Below are 13,203 nucleotides of genomic sequence, written 5' to 3'. Positions count from 1 at the left end.
ACAATTTTCAAACGATAGATGCCTGTTGAAAAACAATCATTTTAAATCAAAAAAAAAAAAAACAAATATTAAATAATAAAAAAAAAAAAAGTTATAACAAATCTATTCTTTGTTTGATTTGAACAAACATTTATTTATATATTTATTTATAAATACATATGCTACTATTTAATTAATATCTTGGTTGAATATCAATTGAGAATAATTTAGGATGAATAGTTAAACCAAATACTTCCTCTTCATCAAGTCTCTCTTTGGTGGATGATTGTAAAACAAAGTTGTGGATGATGTTGGCACATGCAATATAGAGTTCATCCATTGCCAAATTCATACCGACACAGTTTCTCTTACCAACAGAGAATGGCAAAAAGGTTTCTGTGTGATCCGATACCATTAGGAATCTCTCTGGCATGAATTCTTGTGGGTGATCCCAGTACTTCTCGCTGGTGTGTAGTGATGTAAAGTTAAAGACAATCTGGGCACCCTTTGGAATATAGTAATCACCGACCATGCATGCTTCTTTGGCTTCTCTGGGTAAACCGAGTGGTGCAATTGGTTTGATTCTCATGACTTCTTTGATTACCGCTACCATGTATGGAGTGCTGCTACGGTGTTGCAGAGATACTCTTTGTCCGCGACCGACTACCGATTCCAGTTCAGCTGCTGCTTTAGTTTGGACTTCTTGATTGTTGATCATGAACATCATGAACATCTCGATTGTGGAGGCGCTCGTATCGGTTCCAGCCAGAATAAAATCGATAGCTGTCAGGATTACCGATTCTTTATTTTCTTCTTGTTTGTCACTGGAATCGATGATGAGTGCGTCTATTAGATCTCTTGGATTCTCTGGGTCCAAAGTGGCAAGATGTTCATCGTAGATATCCTTGGTAAAATCATAGAGTTGATCCATTTCCGTTCCTGTGATTTTTGAGTAGAGGAAATAGAACGGTGCAATCACATTGATAAAGTCTTGAATTTTGGCTGATGCCAAACGCTTGAAACATCCTTCAATGGGCGGAATCAACTTTGCAATCTTACCTTGATTGGTATCTTCATTCAATGGAATCTCGTCACTGAACATCAGGTTGAAAATGATATTCAACGAATATTTCTTGCAGTAGTCTCTTGGATAGAATGGCTGTCCTGAGAGCTGATATTCTTTCATCTTATCAAGGAGTGAACCGACTTGACGATCTAGAATGCTTCCAATTGGACGGAGTTTTGTTTTGGTGAACGAATTGGCAACCAACTTTCGGATATGGAACCATCGTTCATCACGAGCAACAACCAAGTTTTGGAAGTTTCTTGAGAGTAGGTTAAAAGTTGGTGTCGTTGGTCTGTTGGTGAAGTTTTCAAAATGGTTCACAGCAAACTCACGAATGATCTTTGGGTCACTCACAACCACAGTATAGAGATCTCCCATATAGATTCTAAACACATCACCATACTTTTTCGAGAGATTTACCAATCCAATATGTGGTATGTCTCCAACTTGATGAAGATTACCAATCAATGGCAGTGCAATTCCACCTGGTGGTTCACACTTTGATTTTTTAATATTTTTAGAGATCTATATAACAATTGTTGGTTGTTTACTTAGTTAGTTTTATTAATGGTTGCGTAGAACAACTTTTTCAAAGACTTACAAAATTTTCTAGAATATAAATAAAGACTATCACCAAGATTATAATATACATTATTATTATTTCTTTAATATAGATAAAAAAATATTTAGTAGATTGATAATTTGTTTTTTTTTTTTTTTTTGAACTTGGTTTTAAAGTTTGATCAAGATCGCTATTTATCTTGGCCAAAATCAAACAATTACCCCCAAAAAAAAAAAAACCCTAAAGTATTTCAATAAAAATCACAGTTTTTAACAAAAATCATTGAATTTGTTAAACCAATGAACATAAATTTATTATTTTGTTAATTTTTTTAGTTATAAATTAGTATAAAGTTATAGGATGATTCAAAGTTAAAATAATCATTAATTCACTTTGAATTCTCAAATAATTAATAAGATATAGTGTAGTGGTGAAAGAAGTCATTAATTCACCTAGATTTCTCAAAGTTTTTAACAATAAGAAGATAAACACACAATATTGATACTATGTAAACAATCAATCATTTAAGTGAAGTGTGAATAATTAAATATTTAAATGTGGGTAAACTTATAAAAAAAATATTTAGTTTGATGTTTTGTGTTTGATCATTAGTTATTTTGTTATTTATAATTCTTTACAAATAAAAAAACAATGACAATTATTGGTAGGCAAATTGTTTATATCAAATAAAACCTAAACTAATACTACTCTATTCGTAGAATCATTAACAAGACTAAATATTTCAGTTGAAAATAAAACTAAAGCAGTTTTTTCCAATAGTATTGGTAATTCTACTCAACAGGAAATAAATCAACTATCATTCCGTCGTATTAGACCATGATTCAAAGCATTAGTAATGAATTACAAATAAACAACATAATTTCTTGCATGATTTGTCTGTTTTGTTTTACTTATTTTTTAATTAAATCATCTTCTATTTTTATTATAAACACTAGATTCTTGGTTTATCTACAACAAAATATATAAGTGAGTATTAATGCAATACTCTATGAATCTAATAAAATCTTGAATATGATTTGTTTTTAATTAAAGTTGTAAAGAATAATATTATACAATCAAAAAATAGAAAAAAAAACCAATTTGTTTAGTTAAAAGATTGCCCGAAAGGTTAAGGGGCTGAGTTGAGTTTAAGTCGAAGTTAGGATCAAAAAAATAGAAAAAACATTATTTCTCATCAAATAATGCGATTGCCCGAGAGGTTAAGGGGCTGAGTTCAGGTCTCAGTGGGAAACCGTCGTGAGTTCGAACCTCACATCGCATAAAACATTTTGCTAATAAAAACCCGCATCCAGGGCTTCCAAATTGCGGACCTTTTTTTAAAATCCACTTCACCCACCTTACACTGTTGTTCATCAGCTTAACTTCACGATCGCTAATTCAATCTCCCAAGGAGTCACTGTCGATTGCTCTGCATTAACGCGTAAATTTAAATCTGATTGGAATCTTAATCCTTCCAACTAGGTGCCACCACTTTATACTGTTGTACATCAACACGCAACTACTGTTAGATCTATTCTATCCTAATACTACTCAACTTATTAATTAATAATTTATAATAATAATAATAATAATAATAATAATATTAATAATAATAATAATAATAATAATAATAATAACATTTTATTGGCTATATTTCTCACGGCCTGTGTGAGAATGTAAATATAATATAAAACACGAACTAGCAGGTTAATATCAATACCTGCAATTTGTTGACTGATCATGAGTCAACAAATCTTTTTTGCAAAAAAAAAAAAAAAAAAAAAAAACTGTTGTTCATCAACACGCAACTACTGTTAGATCTATTCTATCCTAATACTACTAAACTTATTAATTAATAATAACTACAAACAATAATAATAATAATATTTTATTGGCTATTTCTCACGGCCTGTGTGAGAATGTATATAAAAAAAAAAAGTGAGAAAAGGCGACTAGTCGCCAAACACTCTGGCCATCTCAGTCGACCTGTGCATGAACTGCTCCAACAATAAATAAACACGAACTGTAGGGTAATATCAAGCTCTACACCTTGACTATCAGTACTGGTCATACAAGAATTTTACAAAAAAAAAAAAAAATCAATCGTGAGGACAAAGAGAGTATTTGAAAGAGGATCACCTTGTTTTATACCTCTATTAATGAAAAAGTCTTGGTTTTGAAACAGTTCACCAGAAGAGAGTTAGTACACTGTATTCCTACTGTTAAGTAGAAGCAACTCATTCGAAGGTACTTCAAAACTTGGTCCTCTATGCTTGATTGTGCCAAAAAATTTCTAACCCAACTTCTTCACCTTCCTTTAAACTATTCAATTCGTCTTGGATGGATTTTAGAAACAAATACCACTGCAGTGTACTTCTACAAAGTCATACCGGACTATCCCATCCTTGCTGATGACGGTAGCACAAGTACCCTGAGTCCGTAGTACAGAAGGTCAACAAACCATCCAAATTGGTCACTCTTTGGGGAAACAGAGAAACATAGTACACACTTAAAGGTGTATATTAGAAAGCTTAAGGTTTCTGTTTGTTTAAATAGTTGTCTGTCTCTGGAGACATCATAGTTCTGAAACATGATAAGGTCTTATAGCTGTAAAATAGTTATAAGATAGAAAATAAAAGAGCAAGATATCATCAGATTAAAAAAGATACACAAGTATAAATATATTAATTATAACGATTCAACAGAGTAAGTCTAAAATAAATTTGCTTATGATAGAATTGTGGTTTAAGTTGATCATTTTGTTTTATAAAATATATATTATTGTTATTAATTGTTGGTAGTTTGGATATTAGTATTTAGTATGACTTGTCTATTTTTGGATAAAAAAAAGTTAATGAATGATACAAACAAAAAAAGATGAGAAATAAACACCTCAAATCTAATTGAAAGGCATTGATATATATTTCAAAGAGAAAAATTAATAAAAAATAAAAATAAATTATTCAACAATAGTGTAGGAAGGTTATTCATATCAAAAACAGTCATCGAACTTAAAATTGATTTTAATAATTATAAATATTTATTTAAAAAATTAAATTTACTATTATCAAAATTAAAAAAATTCTAATTTGTTAATTCTTTATGATTCTGATTTTAAAGAAAAAATGGTTCTAGATTGTGGAAAGTTGACATTTAATTTTGAAGTGATTTGATGAAGAATTTCACCTGAATCACAAATATCTGAAAGATGAAAGGTATTATGGTGATTTAGAATCCTTTTTTCTTTAAAATCAAAGAGAAATATTTTGTAAAAACAAGTTCAAAAAGTGGTCCAATTGAAAATCTAGGTTTTGGGGTTTTTTTGTTTTGGGTTAAGCCTCTTGTAAACTGTCTTCGATAAAGTTTTTTTTTTTGTTATAAATAGTCTCTTTTTTTGAGCTTCTTTTAAATTCAATTTAGTCACTTTAAAATAACAATTTTAATTATCTTTAAATTTATTACTTTTTTTTTTTCATATATAAATGAATTTTAATAATTGGTTATATTACTTAAGGAGTAAAGACTATGAAAAATTCTCTCAAGATCACAAGAACAAATATGATATTGTTGTAAAAGTTGACTCTTTGCTAGACCTTAAAAGTGGATGGAGTGTGACCTATCCGTTGCTGGACGAGTTTAAAAAATGTAATGATTGGAGCAATAGTGTGTTTGCAAACATAATTAAACCAAACGAAGATCAGAAATTAATGGAAAACGCTGCATTCTTCAAAGCCAAAGAGGATATCGTATCCAAGAAAAGATCGGTTGTTTCCATTCTTGGTCTATATAATCGTGGTAAGAGTTATATCTTGGCACGAATCTTTGGTTTGGATTTATCCAGCAGCTACTTTGCCCACACAGAAGGACTGTCCATTGTTACATCAAGAGCCAGCATTACCGATGTACTTATTGGATTGGATACCAAAGGTTCCCAGAAACCAGTGCCGAAAGGAGATGACTTCAAGATCAAAGATGCCGAGGCCACAGAGAGATTTTTGCAATCGCTGTCTCTCAGCATGTCAGATATAGTTTTAATCGTTGTCAATCGTCTGACTCGTGACGACCAATCCTATATCAAACAAGTTAAACAAAGATTCAACAAGAAGAGCATCATCATTGTTCACAATCTCTCTCATGTCAATACTATCAAAGAACTTGACGGTGTAATAAACGAGGAACTTATCAAATGTTTTGAGTGTACAGAGCACAAAATTTTAGATCAGTCAAAATACTGGACCTCTTTAGACGGCACTAGACATGTAGTTATGGCAAAAGACGAAATGGTAAAGGACCCCCAAACCCAACATCTCAAAAAGGCAGAGAACGCTGGATTAACATACAATAAACTTACCATCGAGCTGCTTCGTTCCTGGTTAACTTCAAGTGCATCCACCAATCATGCACACTCTGATTTGATTGTTGACATTGTCGACTACACAAAGAAAGTGATCGGAAGCTACTTGGAGATAAAATCGGACAAATTCAAAACCTCCATTACTCCACTTCCTCTTTCTAACAAAGAGGACTGTGGATCGGCCAAGTCTACACCCTCATCATCTCCAAATCTTCAATCAAGCAAAGACATTATCAACAACAACAATAATAATGATAATAATAATTTCAAAAGCGATAGTCAAGATAGTCCACTTACAAATATTAAACTAGTTAGTGACGAAAATAGTGGAATCATTAGGTTTGATCCACCTATCAATGAAGAACTTAAGTATGCAGATATAAGATTCAACATGGTCGGTATAATCTCAGAGATAAATAGCACTACTAACGCCAGAGTCGAAGAGGATGGCAACCATTACTACGTTTCCCTGGATTGCACTGGCTTTTTGCAAAATGACATCAATTTCCATTTCGAAAACACTGATGGAGGATCAAAGATCAAAGTTACTACAAACAAAATGAGAGAGTTCCAAAGCAAAGGTAATGAGATCCACAACGACTTTAACAAGCAACTCATTCGTCCTCTAGAGTGGTCCTATATATTCCCTTCCCCTATCAAACAAAGAACTAAAAACGATTTGAAAGGTTGTGTGAAATTGGAACATGGTATCTTGGAGATAAAACTTACCAAATATAAAACCGAGGATGAAGGAGATGATGTTGATATTTTTGCATAATAAAAAAAAATCAAAAATGTATAACTACTTAAAAATAAATAAAGATATTCTCAAATTTTTTTATTATTTTAATTAAAATTTATAACTTAAAATGAAAAATACTTTTTTGTTTATTTATTAACCATTACTTTTATTTTAATCGATTATCTTTTTATCTCTTCATATGGTGGATGAAACGTAATGCCAAATAGGAAAGCATGATAAATCCGAAATTGAAACAAACAAGTACCAAAACATTCCAGAATTGTCTATCGACATTGAGACCATAACGAGCAATCATAGTGTTACCATTGGTAATCGGACAGAATGGTTTTGTAGTATTACCAACTGGGATCAAGTATTCACCTTTACCACCTGGACAATTAAAAGTAGCGTCCTTTAACTCGGTTACACCCAGAGTTTCGAATGCATACTTTGTAAACGTTAGCCAATGCATCCATATCCACCCACTCGGAATGTTTACACGTGGAATAAAGAATCCACCAAAAAGACCAAGGAAATTGAGTCCCATACCAGAGAGTAATACTGCAATCGGAATGGTTGGAAGAACAAGAGCAAATACCATTGCTAAATTATCGTAGGCCATGACAATCAATAGGTATACCAAAAGAGTAAAGAAGAACTTCCATCCGTTGTGTCCTGGATCCATTCCAGTGAGCCAAAAGAATGGAATCCAAAAGCAAAATGCAGTCAAACAAATAAACGGAAGGTCGGTAATCACTGCTGCAATGATATAGAGGAACGAAGGATAGGCACCAGATGAAAACTCACGATAATAGACGGAACGATCTTCGATTACCAAGGGAATCTTGGAGATCGATGCCATACCACCGAAAAGGAAACTTAGATAAATCATAGCAAGCTTATTACGTGCACCCGATTGATCGTTATCGAGTCGCAAAAACATTGTACCAACGACGATCGATGGTATTAATGAACGACAGAAACGAATCAAGATGGTTTGTGGACGACGAATGTGATTAATCCAGGCACGCTTCGTTAGAACATAGAGTTGAGTTGAGAGCGATGCATTATAACGTGATTTGAATTTTGGTACCTCGACGGTCGATGGAACGATCGTCTTGTTGAGTAAACTTGCGGCAGTGTTAGCTGCTTCCTCCGATGCAGTGTAGATGGCAATTGGTTCAGTTGGATTGTGTTCGGCAATCTCCAGAATGAAATCGGATGGATTACGGTCGGCCTGACAACGGTGTCCTTGCTTGGCGAAATAGTCGAGCACGGTCTGTGAGTTCACTCCAGTCTCACCAAAATAAACAACTTCACCCTTACCCAAGAGCAAGAGTTGATCGAATTGCTCAAAGATCTCTTGCGATGGCTGATGAATGGTGCAGATTACTGTACGTCCAGACAATGCAATCTTACGTACACAGTTCATTACCTTGAGTGCAGCAGCCGAGTCGAGACCAGAGGTCGGTTCGTCGAGGAAGAGCAAGTGTGGATTTGAGGCAAGCTCAATACCGATCGATACCTTCTTTCTGTTTGCAAGTGAAATACCCATAGTTGGATTAGGTCCAATCTTGGTGTCTTGAAGTTTGGTGAGACTGAGTACATGGAGGATTTCATCGACCAACTTGAGCTTATCGGCGTTCAAGTAGGAATCCGGTAGACGACAGAGTGCAGAGAAATAGATTGCTTCACGAACCGTTAAATTTCCAGATAAGATATCTTGTTGTTCAACGTAACCAGTGAAACGAGTGATGTTTAGATCGAATATATTGGCACCATTGATTTGAATGTCACCAGTGATGACACCCATATTCTTTCGCTTTGAGAGGACGTCGAGAAGTGTAGACTTTCCGGCACCGGATGGACCCATCAACGCCAACATCGTACCTGGTTTTACGTATCCATTGACATCTTTGAGTAGTTGGAGAGTGACCGTTTCCTTCTTGTTGGTGGTTGGGTTGTTACGCTTTGCCTCGACAGTGTAACCGAGTTTGGAGAATGTCATATAGCAACCTCCTTCCAATTGCTTCTTCTTGTCTGCCTTTTTATCTTTTTTGGCCTTTACTTTTTTCTGTTGAATGGCACGGGGTGGCTTCTTTGTTTCAAACTTTACATAGGTAATACCGATATAGAAAGCAGTGAAAAGAGCAATTGCAAAACCAATCACAATAGCAATATCAATCCAACGCCAATAAAAGTTGTTGTTGAATCCAAATTCATTGAGGAAATCCGACCCCGATTGCATTGGACAGATACTATGGTTGGCAAAACCCTGTGGGTATGGAAGTGAAGCGAGTGGATGAGATGCCGGTGGAATAACTTCGTTTGGTGTACAAGTGAAGCTACGTCCATACATTTCATTGGACGCCAGTGCATCGAGTACATATTTCAGAGGTGAGAGATAGTACATCCATATCCACCAATTGGGAATATTGACACCTGGCAGAATATAACCAGAGAAAATCATAAACAAGATGACTACCGCTGGAGTCACCATCGATGTAACTAGCTGACTGTCAGAGAATGACGATGCCGATTGGAATACACCCTGAGCAATTACATTGGTCAGTGCCATACAGATTATAAACACAATAAAAGTGTCGGCACGTGCTCTAAATCCAGAGATCCAGTAACAGGTGACACTAAAGAGGAATGCTTCTATGAGGGCAATCGGGAACTTGCTTACGACCACAGTGATAAAATAGGCAAATGTTCGATAGAATTTACCATCTTTTTGATCATAGTAGATCGAACGCAACTGGTAAAACTCGTCAACCGACGAAAAGGTGGTCCAAATGTGCAAGACCGTGGCGAAATACAACAGACCGAAACGATTACGTCCATCTGCCTGAGTGTCACCCATTTGGAAAAACAGGGAACCAACAACGAATCCCATAAAAGTTGCTTGTATAAAACGTGTAATAAATTGCATTCTCAAGATTCTCATAATCTTTTTCTGTCGCTCCATACACAATTTGATATCATACCACATTGGTGATAATGGGTTTTCTACTTTTGAAAAATCATGTAATTTAACATCGGTCGGTAATAATGTTGTTAAATTATTTATATTTTCTTGATATACTATATATATTATTAAAAAAATAATTAATTAATAAATATTTAAACTTTTAATTATATTAATCATTAAACACATACTATTTGATTGTTTGAATAATGTATCTAAATGAATTTCGGAATTTGCAATTGAATTTGATAGTTCTCCATTGGAAGTATCTCTATTAATTGCATACTTTAATGGATCTTCTACAATCTCTTGCATAAACTCGGCCAAAGGTTGATCCAATAATGGTCTGTATCCAATTGATTCAAAATCTAAAAAAAAATTAAAAAGATTTTATATTAGTAAGAAATTAATAACATCGGTTGTTTAATTATTAATAATACTACTTACAAGATAAAAGAGATTCTCTTGGACCAAAATAACAAATTTTTCCTTTCTCACCAAGTAACATGACATCGTCGAACAAGTTTGTCAACTCTGGACTTGGTTGAAGTAAGGAGATCATAGCCGATGCTTTAGCTTCGTTTGCAATCGTTCGGACTTTTGAACAAACAGAAAAAGCAGTTGCTGAATCGAGACCTGTTGTTGGCTCATCCATCAAGATGAGATTTGGACACTTGGTAAATTCATTGGCGACGGTGACACGACGCTTCTGACCACCAGAGATACCACGGAAAAACTCGTTACCAATAATTGTATTCTTGGTATGGCTAAGGCCGAGCTGTGAAAGAATCAACTCTACACGTTCATCCTTTGTCGATTGGTTCACAGTGGAACCCATATTACATTGAGCACTAAAGTCGAGAGTCTCCTTCACCGTCAACAGCGGGATATGACGATCTTCCTGTGGCACATAGATTGTATCTTTGTGATGTGTCTCTGGATCGGCTGGATGTCCATTGAATAAAAGTTCACCCTCTACATGGCCCTTTCCCAAACGATTGGCCAAAACTCTCAACAGAATACTCTTTCCAGAGGATGGAGCACCCATCAATAAAACCATTCTGCCTGGCTGTAAAATTTTACATAATAATAATTAAATAAAAATAATTAATAATCTTGATCTTAATAAAAAATATCTTCATGATCAATCAATCTATCAACTTGATCTACAATTGTATAAAGCCGAGTGTGTGATGTTTCCACTGTAAAAAAAATCAGCGCTTTGTTGTTGATAATTTCGGTATTTTGGAAAAAACAAAAAAAAAAAACAACAAAGTCGAAATTGTGATTTCTTTACGCTATTTGATCGTTTGAAGATTGATTGTTTTGTTTATTTATATTACCACATACCTTTAATGAAAATGTAAAATCATTTAATAAATTAATCTTTTTTTGTTCGGGTGTTGCATTTTTTGGTGGCTTTGGAGCATCGACGTAATAATTGAGGTTGCGAGCACTGACATACATTCCGGTTTTGTTGTCTGGTGTGTACTCTCTGATGTGATGATTTAAATCTGGATTGACTTGGATTGCAGTATCATCTTGATTATGTTGTAGAGTTGTGGTTTCTGCATTCACTCCAAACGTTGTCATTTCAACACCGTCCTTATGGTGGTGAATATCATCACTACCATGACTTTGGAGATCTTCACCCACCACCGCTGGAGAAGTATCTTCCACAGGTTGTTCGTTGTCAACCATTTTTATATCTGTTATTATTTAAACGATGATAAAAAAAATTTGATAACAAAAATAAAATAAAATAAAATCGAATAAAGTAGATATGTATTTTTGCAAATCAATAGATTATTGATTTGTTTTTTTTGTTCTAAATATTCTAAAATTATTTTAATGAGTCCTGGTATAGTGTTTTGCACCGTGAGATGTAATCTAGTGAAAAAAAAAAACAAAAAGTTTTAAAATAAACAGAAAAAGAAAATAGGTTAGATGTATGACCGTCGTAGTCCAAAAAAAAAACGTGTGAAAGTACGAAAAAAAAACTATTGAAATGCGCTTTATTCCAAAATTGGATGGAAAAATAGTGTTGTGATAAAAATAAATTGGCGTTGTGTAATGAATGATATATAATTAATATTCAAATACAAATAATAAAATATATAGTTAATTTAACAGATATATAATTTTATAGAACGAAAATACAACCAAGACTTAACTATAGTTGTAAACAATAATATTTGTTAAAATTAATCTGATTGGTTACTTTAAAAACAAAAAAAACAGTGATTGTCTTTGGTTTAAATAATAGTCGATGGTATTGAAAAGCTGGGTGAAGAGGTATAGATGACGTTGTTCTTAAGAAACAACAATAAAGTAGGTAATATATTGTGACGATCAATTGATCAATTGTTGAAAGATGCAGAGGTGAGGGTGACCTTTTGTTGCTTTTATTATTATTGATAATGAATAAATTAATGCTGCTGCTGCTGCTGCTGTTGGTTACTGCACTGCTGATGCTGCTTGTTACTACTTCTACTGACTGGGGAGATGCCACAGTACTGAAAGTCTAATATAGGAGATTTCAGCTGATGGAATGGGACACTGCGTCGTCGATGTGAACAATACGCTGTTTGTTCCGTTCTAGAAATACTAAATTATAACATTAAGATTCACAACTCACACATTCATTAATTATATTGCTGAAGTTTCATTCAATGCAAGTCTCTAATTGTCGAACAGAAACCAATGATCTCGACCACTGTTTATACTAAAAAGTAAATTATGATGACAGAATAAAAAAAACAACAAAAACAAAAAAAACAAAAAATATTCTTTGCAAAACTGCAACAAAAATTCATTACTCTGTTATGAAAAGTGACTGTTGTGTTGTGATTGGCAATATCTGTATTGTTTACGACCGTATGACAAAAAAAAAAAAAAAAAAAAACAAAACATACCCCCCACCCAAATTGTAAAAAAACAACAAATTATTTTTTTTTTTGTAGAGAACAATAGATAAATTCCATCATTCTATTCTGGAAGGGAATCAATTTTTATTTTGTTTTTTTTTCAATATTATGTGTGCTGATGAAAATAATTATATTTTTATTAATAGACTTTGTTGTTGGCTGTGGCTTTACATTAAATTGATGTAACCAGACTCGTGTATTATTAGGTCAGAAATAGTCACCCTCATATTGTTTCTATCTATATTTTCCTTTGATTATTTTTTATTTTAATTTATTTCTTTTTTAAACAGATAAAGTGATATACTTGACAAATCAATCTGATCCAATCAATCAACAAATCTTTACTTTACGAAAAAAGAATTAAATTGGACACATAATTCTTAAGAATTTTAAAATGATATCATGGAAATATAAGGTTGCAAATGATCATCATATTTTTGATAATTATAATATCATTCTTTAGTACATTTTCAACAAACAACTAGTTTGTACAAACCAATAATATTTTATTAAATACATTTTATCATGATGTAAATAAAAATCAATCAACTAATGCCCAATCTGCAAACGTGTAAAAAAAAAAAAAAAAACAAAACATATGA

The 13,203-nt window shown here is 33.3% G+C and overlaps 3 protein-coding genes and 1 non-coding gene across 4 annotated transcripts; 2 read left to right on the top strand and 2 right to left on the bottom strand.

The window, feature by feature from the left end:
• Positions 1-172: 172 nt before the first annotated feature.
• On the bottom strand, positions 173-1,697 carry PPL_02152 (cytochrome P450; the record flags this gene model as incomplete). The annotated part of the gene is made up of 2 exons (XM_020573144.1): positions 173-1,570; positions 1,647-1,697. 2 exons carry the CDS (start codon positions 1,695-1,697, stop codon positions 173-175), a joined length of 1,449 nt encoding a protein of 482 aa, XP_020437261.1.
• A 1,112-nt stretch (positions 1,698-2,809) lies between these two features.
• On the top strand, positions 2,810-2,889 carry PPL_02151. Its single transcript has one exon. It is a non-coding gene; the product is annotated as a tRNA-Leu (tRNA).
• Positions 2,890-5,089: 2,200 nt separating this feature from the next.
• On the top strand, positions 5,090-6,739 carry PPL_02150 (Hsp20/alpha crystallin family protein; the record flags this gene model as incomplete). Its single annotated transcript, XM_020573143.1, has 1 exon — positions 5,090-6,739. One exon carries the CDS (start codon positions 5,090-5,092, stop codon positions 6,737-6,739), a length of 1,650 nt encoding a protein of 549 aa, XP_020437260.1.
• A 151-nt stretch (positions 6,740-6,890) lies between these two features.
• abcG3 (ABC transporter G family protein) lies at positions 6,891-11,375 on the bottom strand (the record flags this gene model as incomplete). Its single annotated transcript, XM_020573142.1, has 4 exons — positions 6,891-9,790; positions 9,866-10,042; positions 10,122-10,743; positions 11,025-11,375. 4 exons carry the CDS (start codon positions 11,373-11,375, stop codon positions 6,891-6,893), a joined length of 4,050 nt encoding a protein of 1,349 aa, XP_020437259.1.
• Positions 11,376-13,203: the final 1,828 nt, after the last annotated feature.

The sequence above is a fragment of the Heterostelium album genome (assembly GCF_000004825.1).
Source record: "Heterostelium album PN500 unplaced genomic scaffold PPL_scaffold2, whole genome shotgun sequence".
Classification (NCBI taxonomy): Eukaryota; Evosea; class Eumycetozoa; order Acytosteliales; family Acytosteliaceae; genus Heterostelium; species Heterostelium album.
The sequence above is the reverse complement of the archived record's forward strand: the minus strand, read 5'-3'. Positions and strand labels throughout refer to the sequence as shown.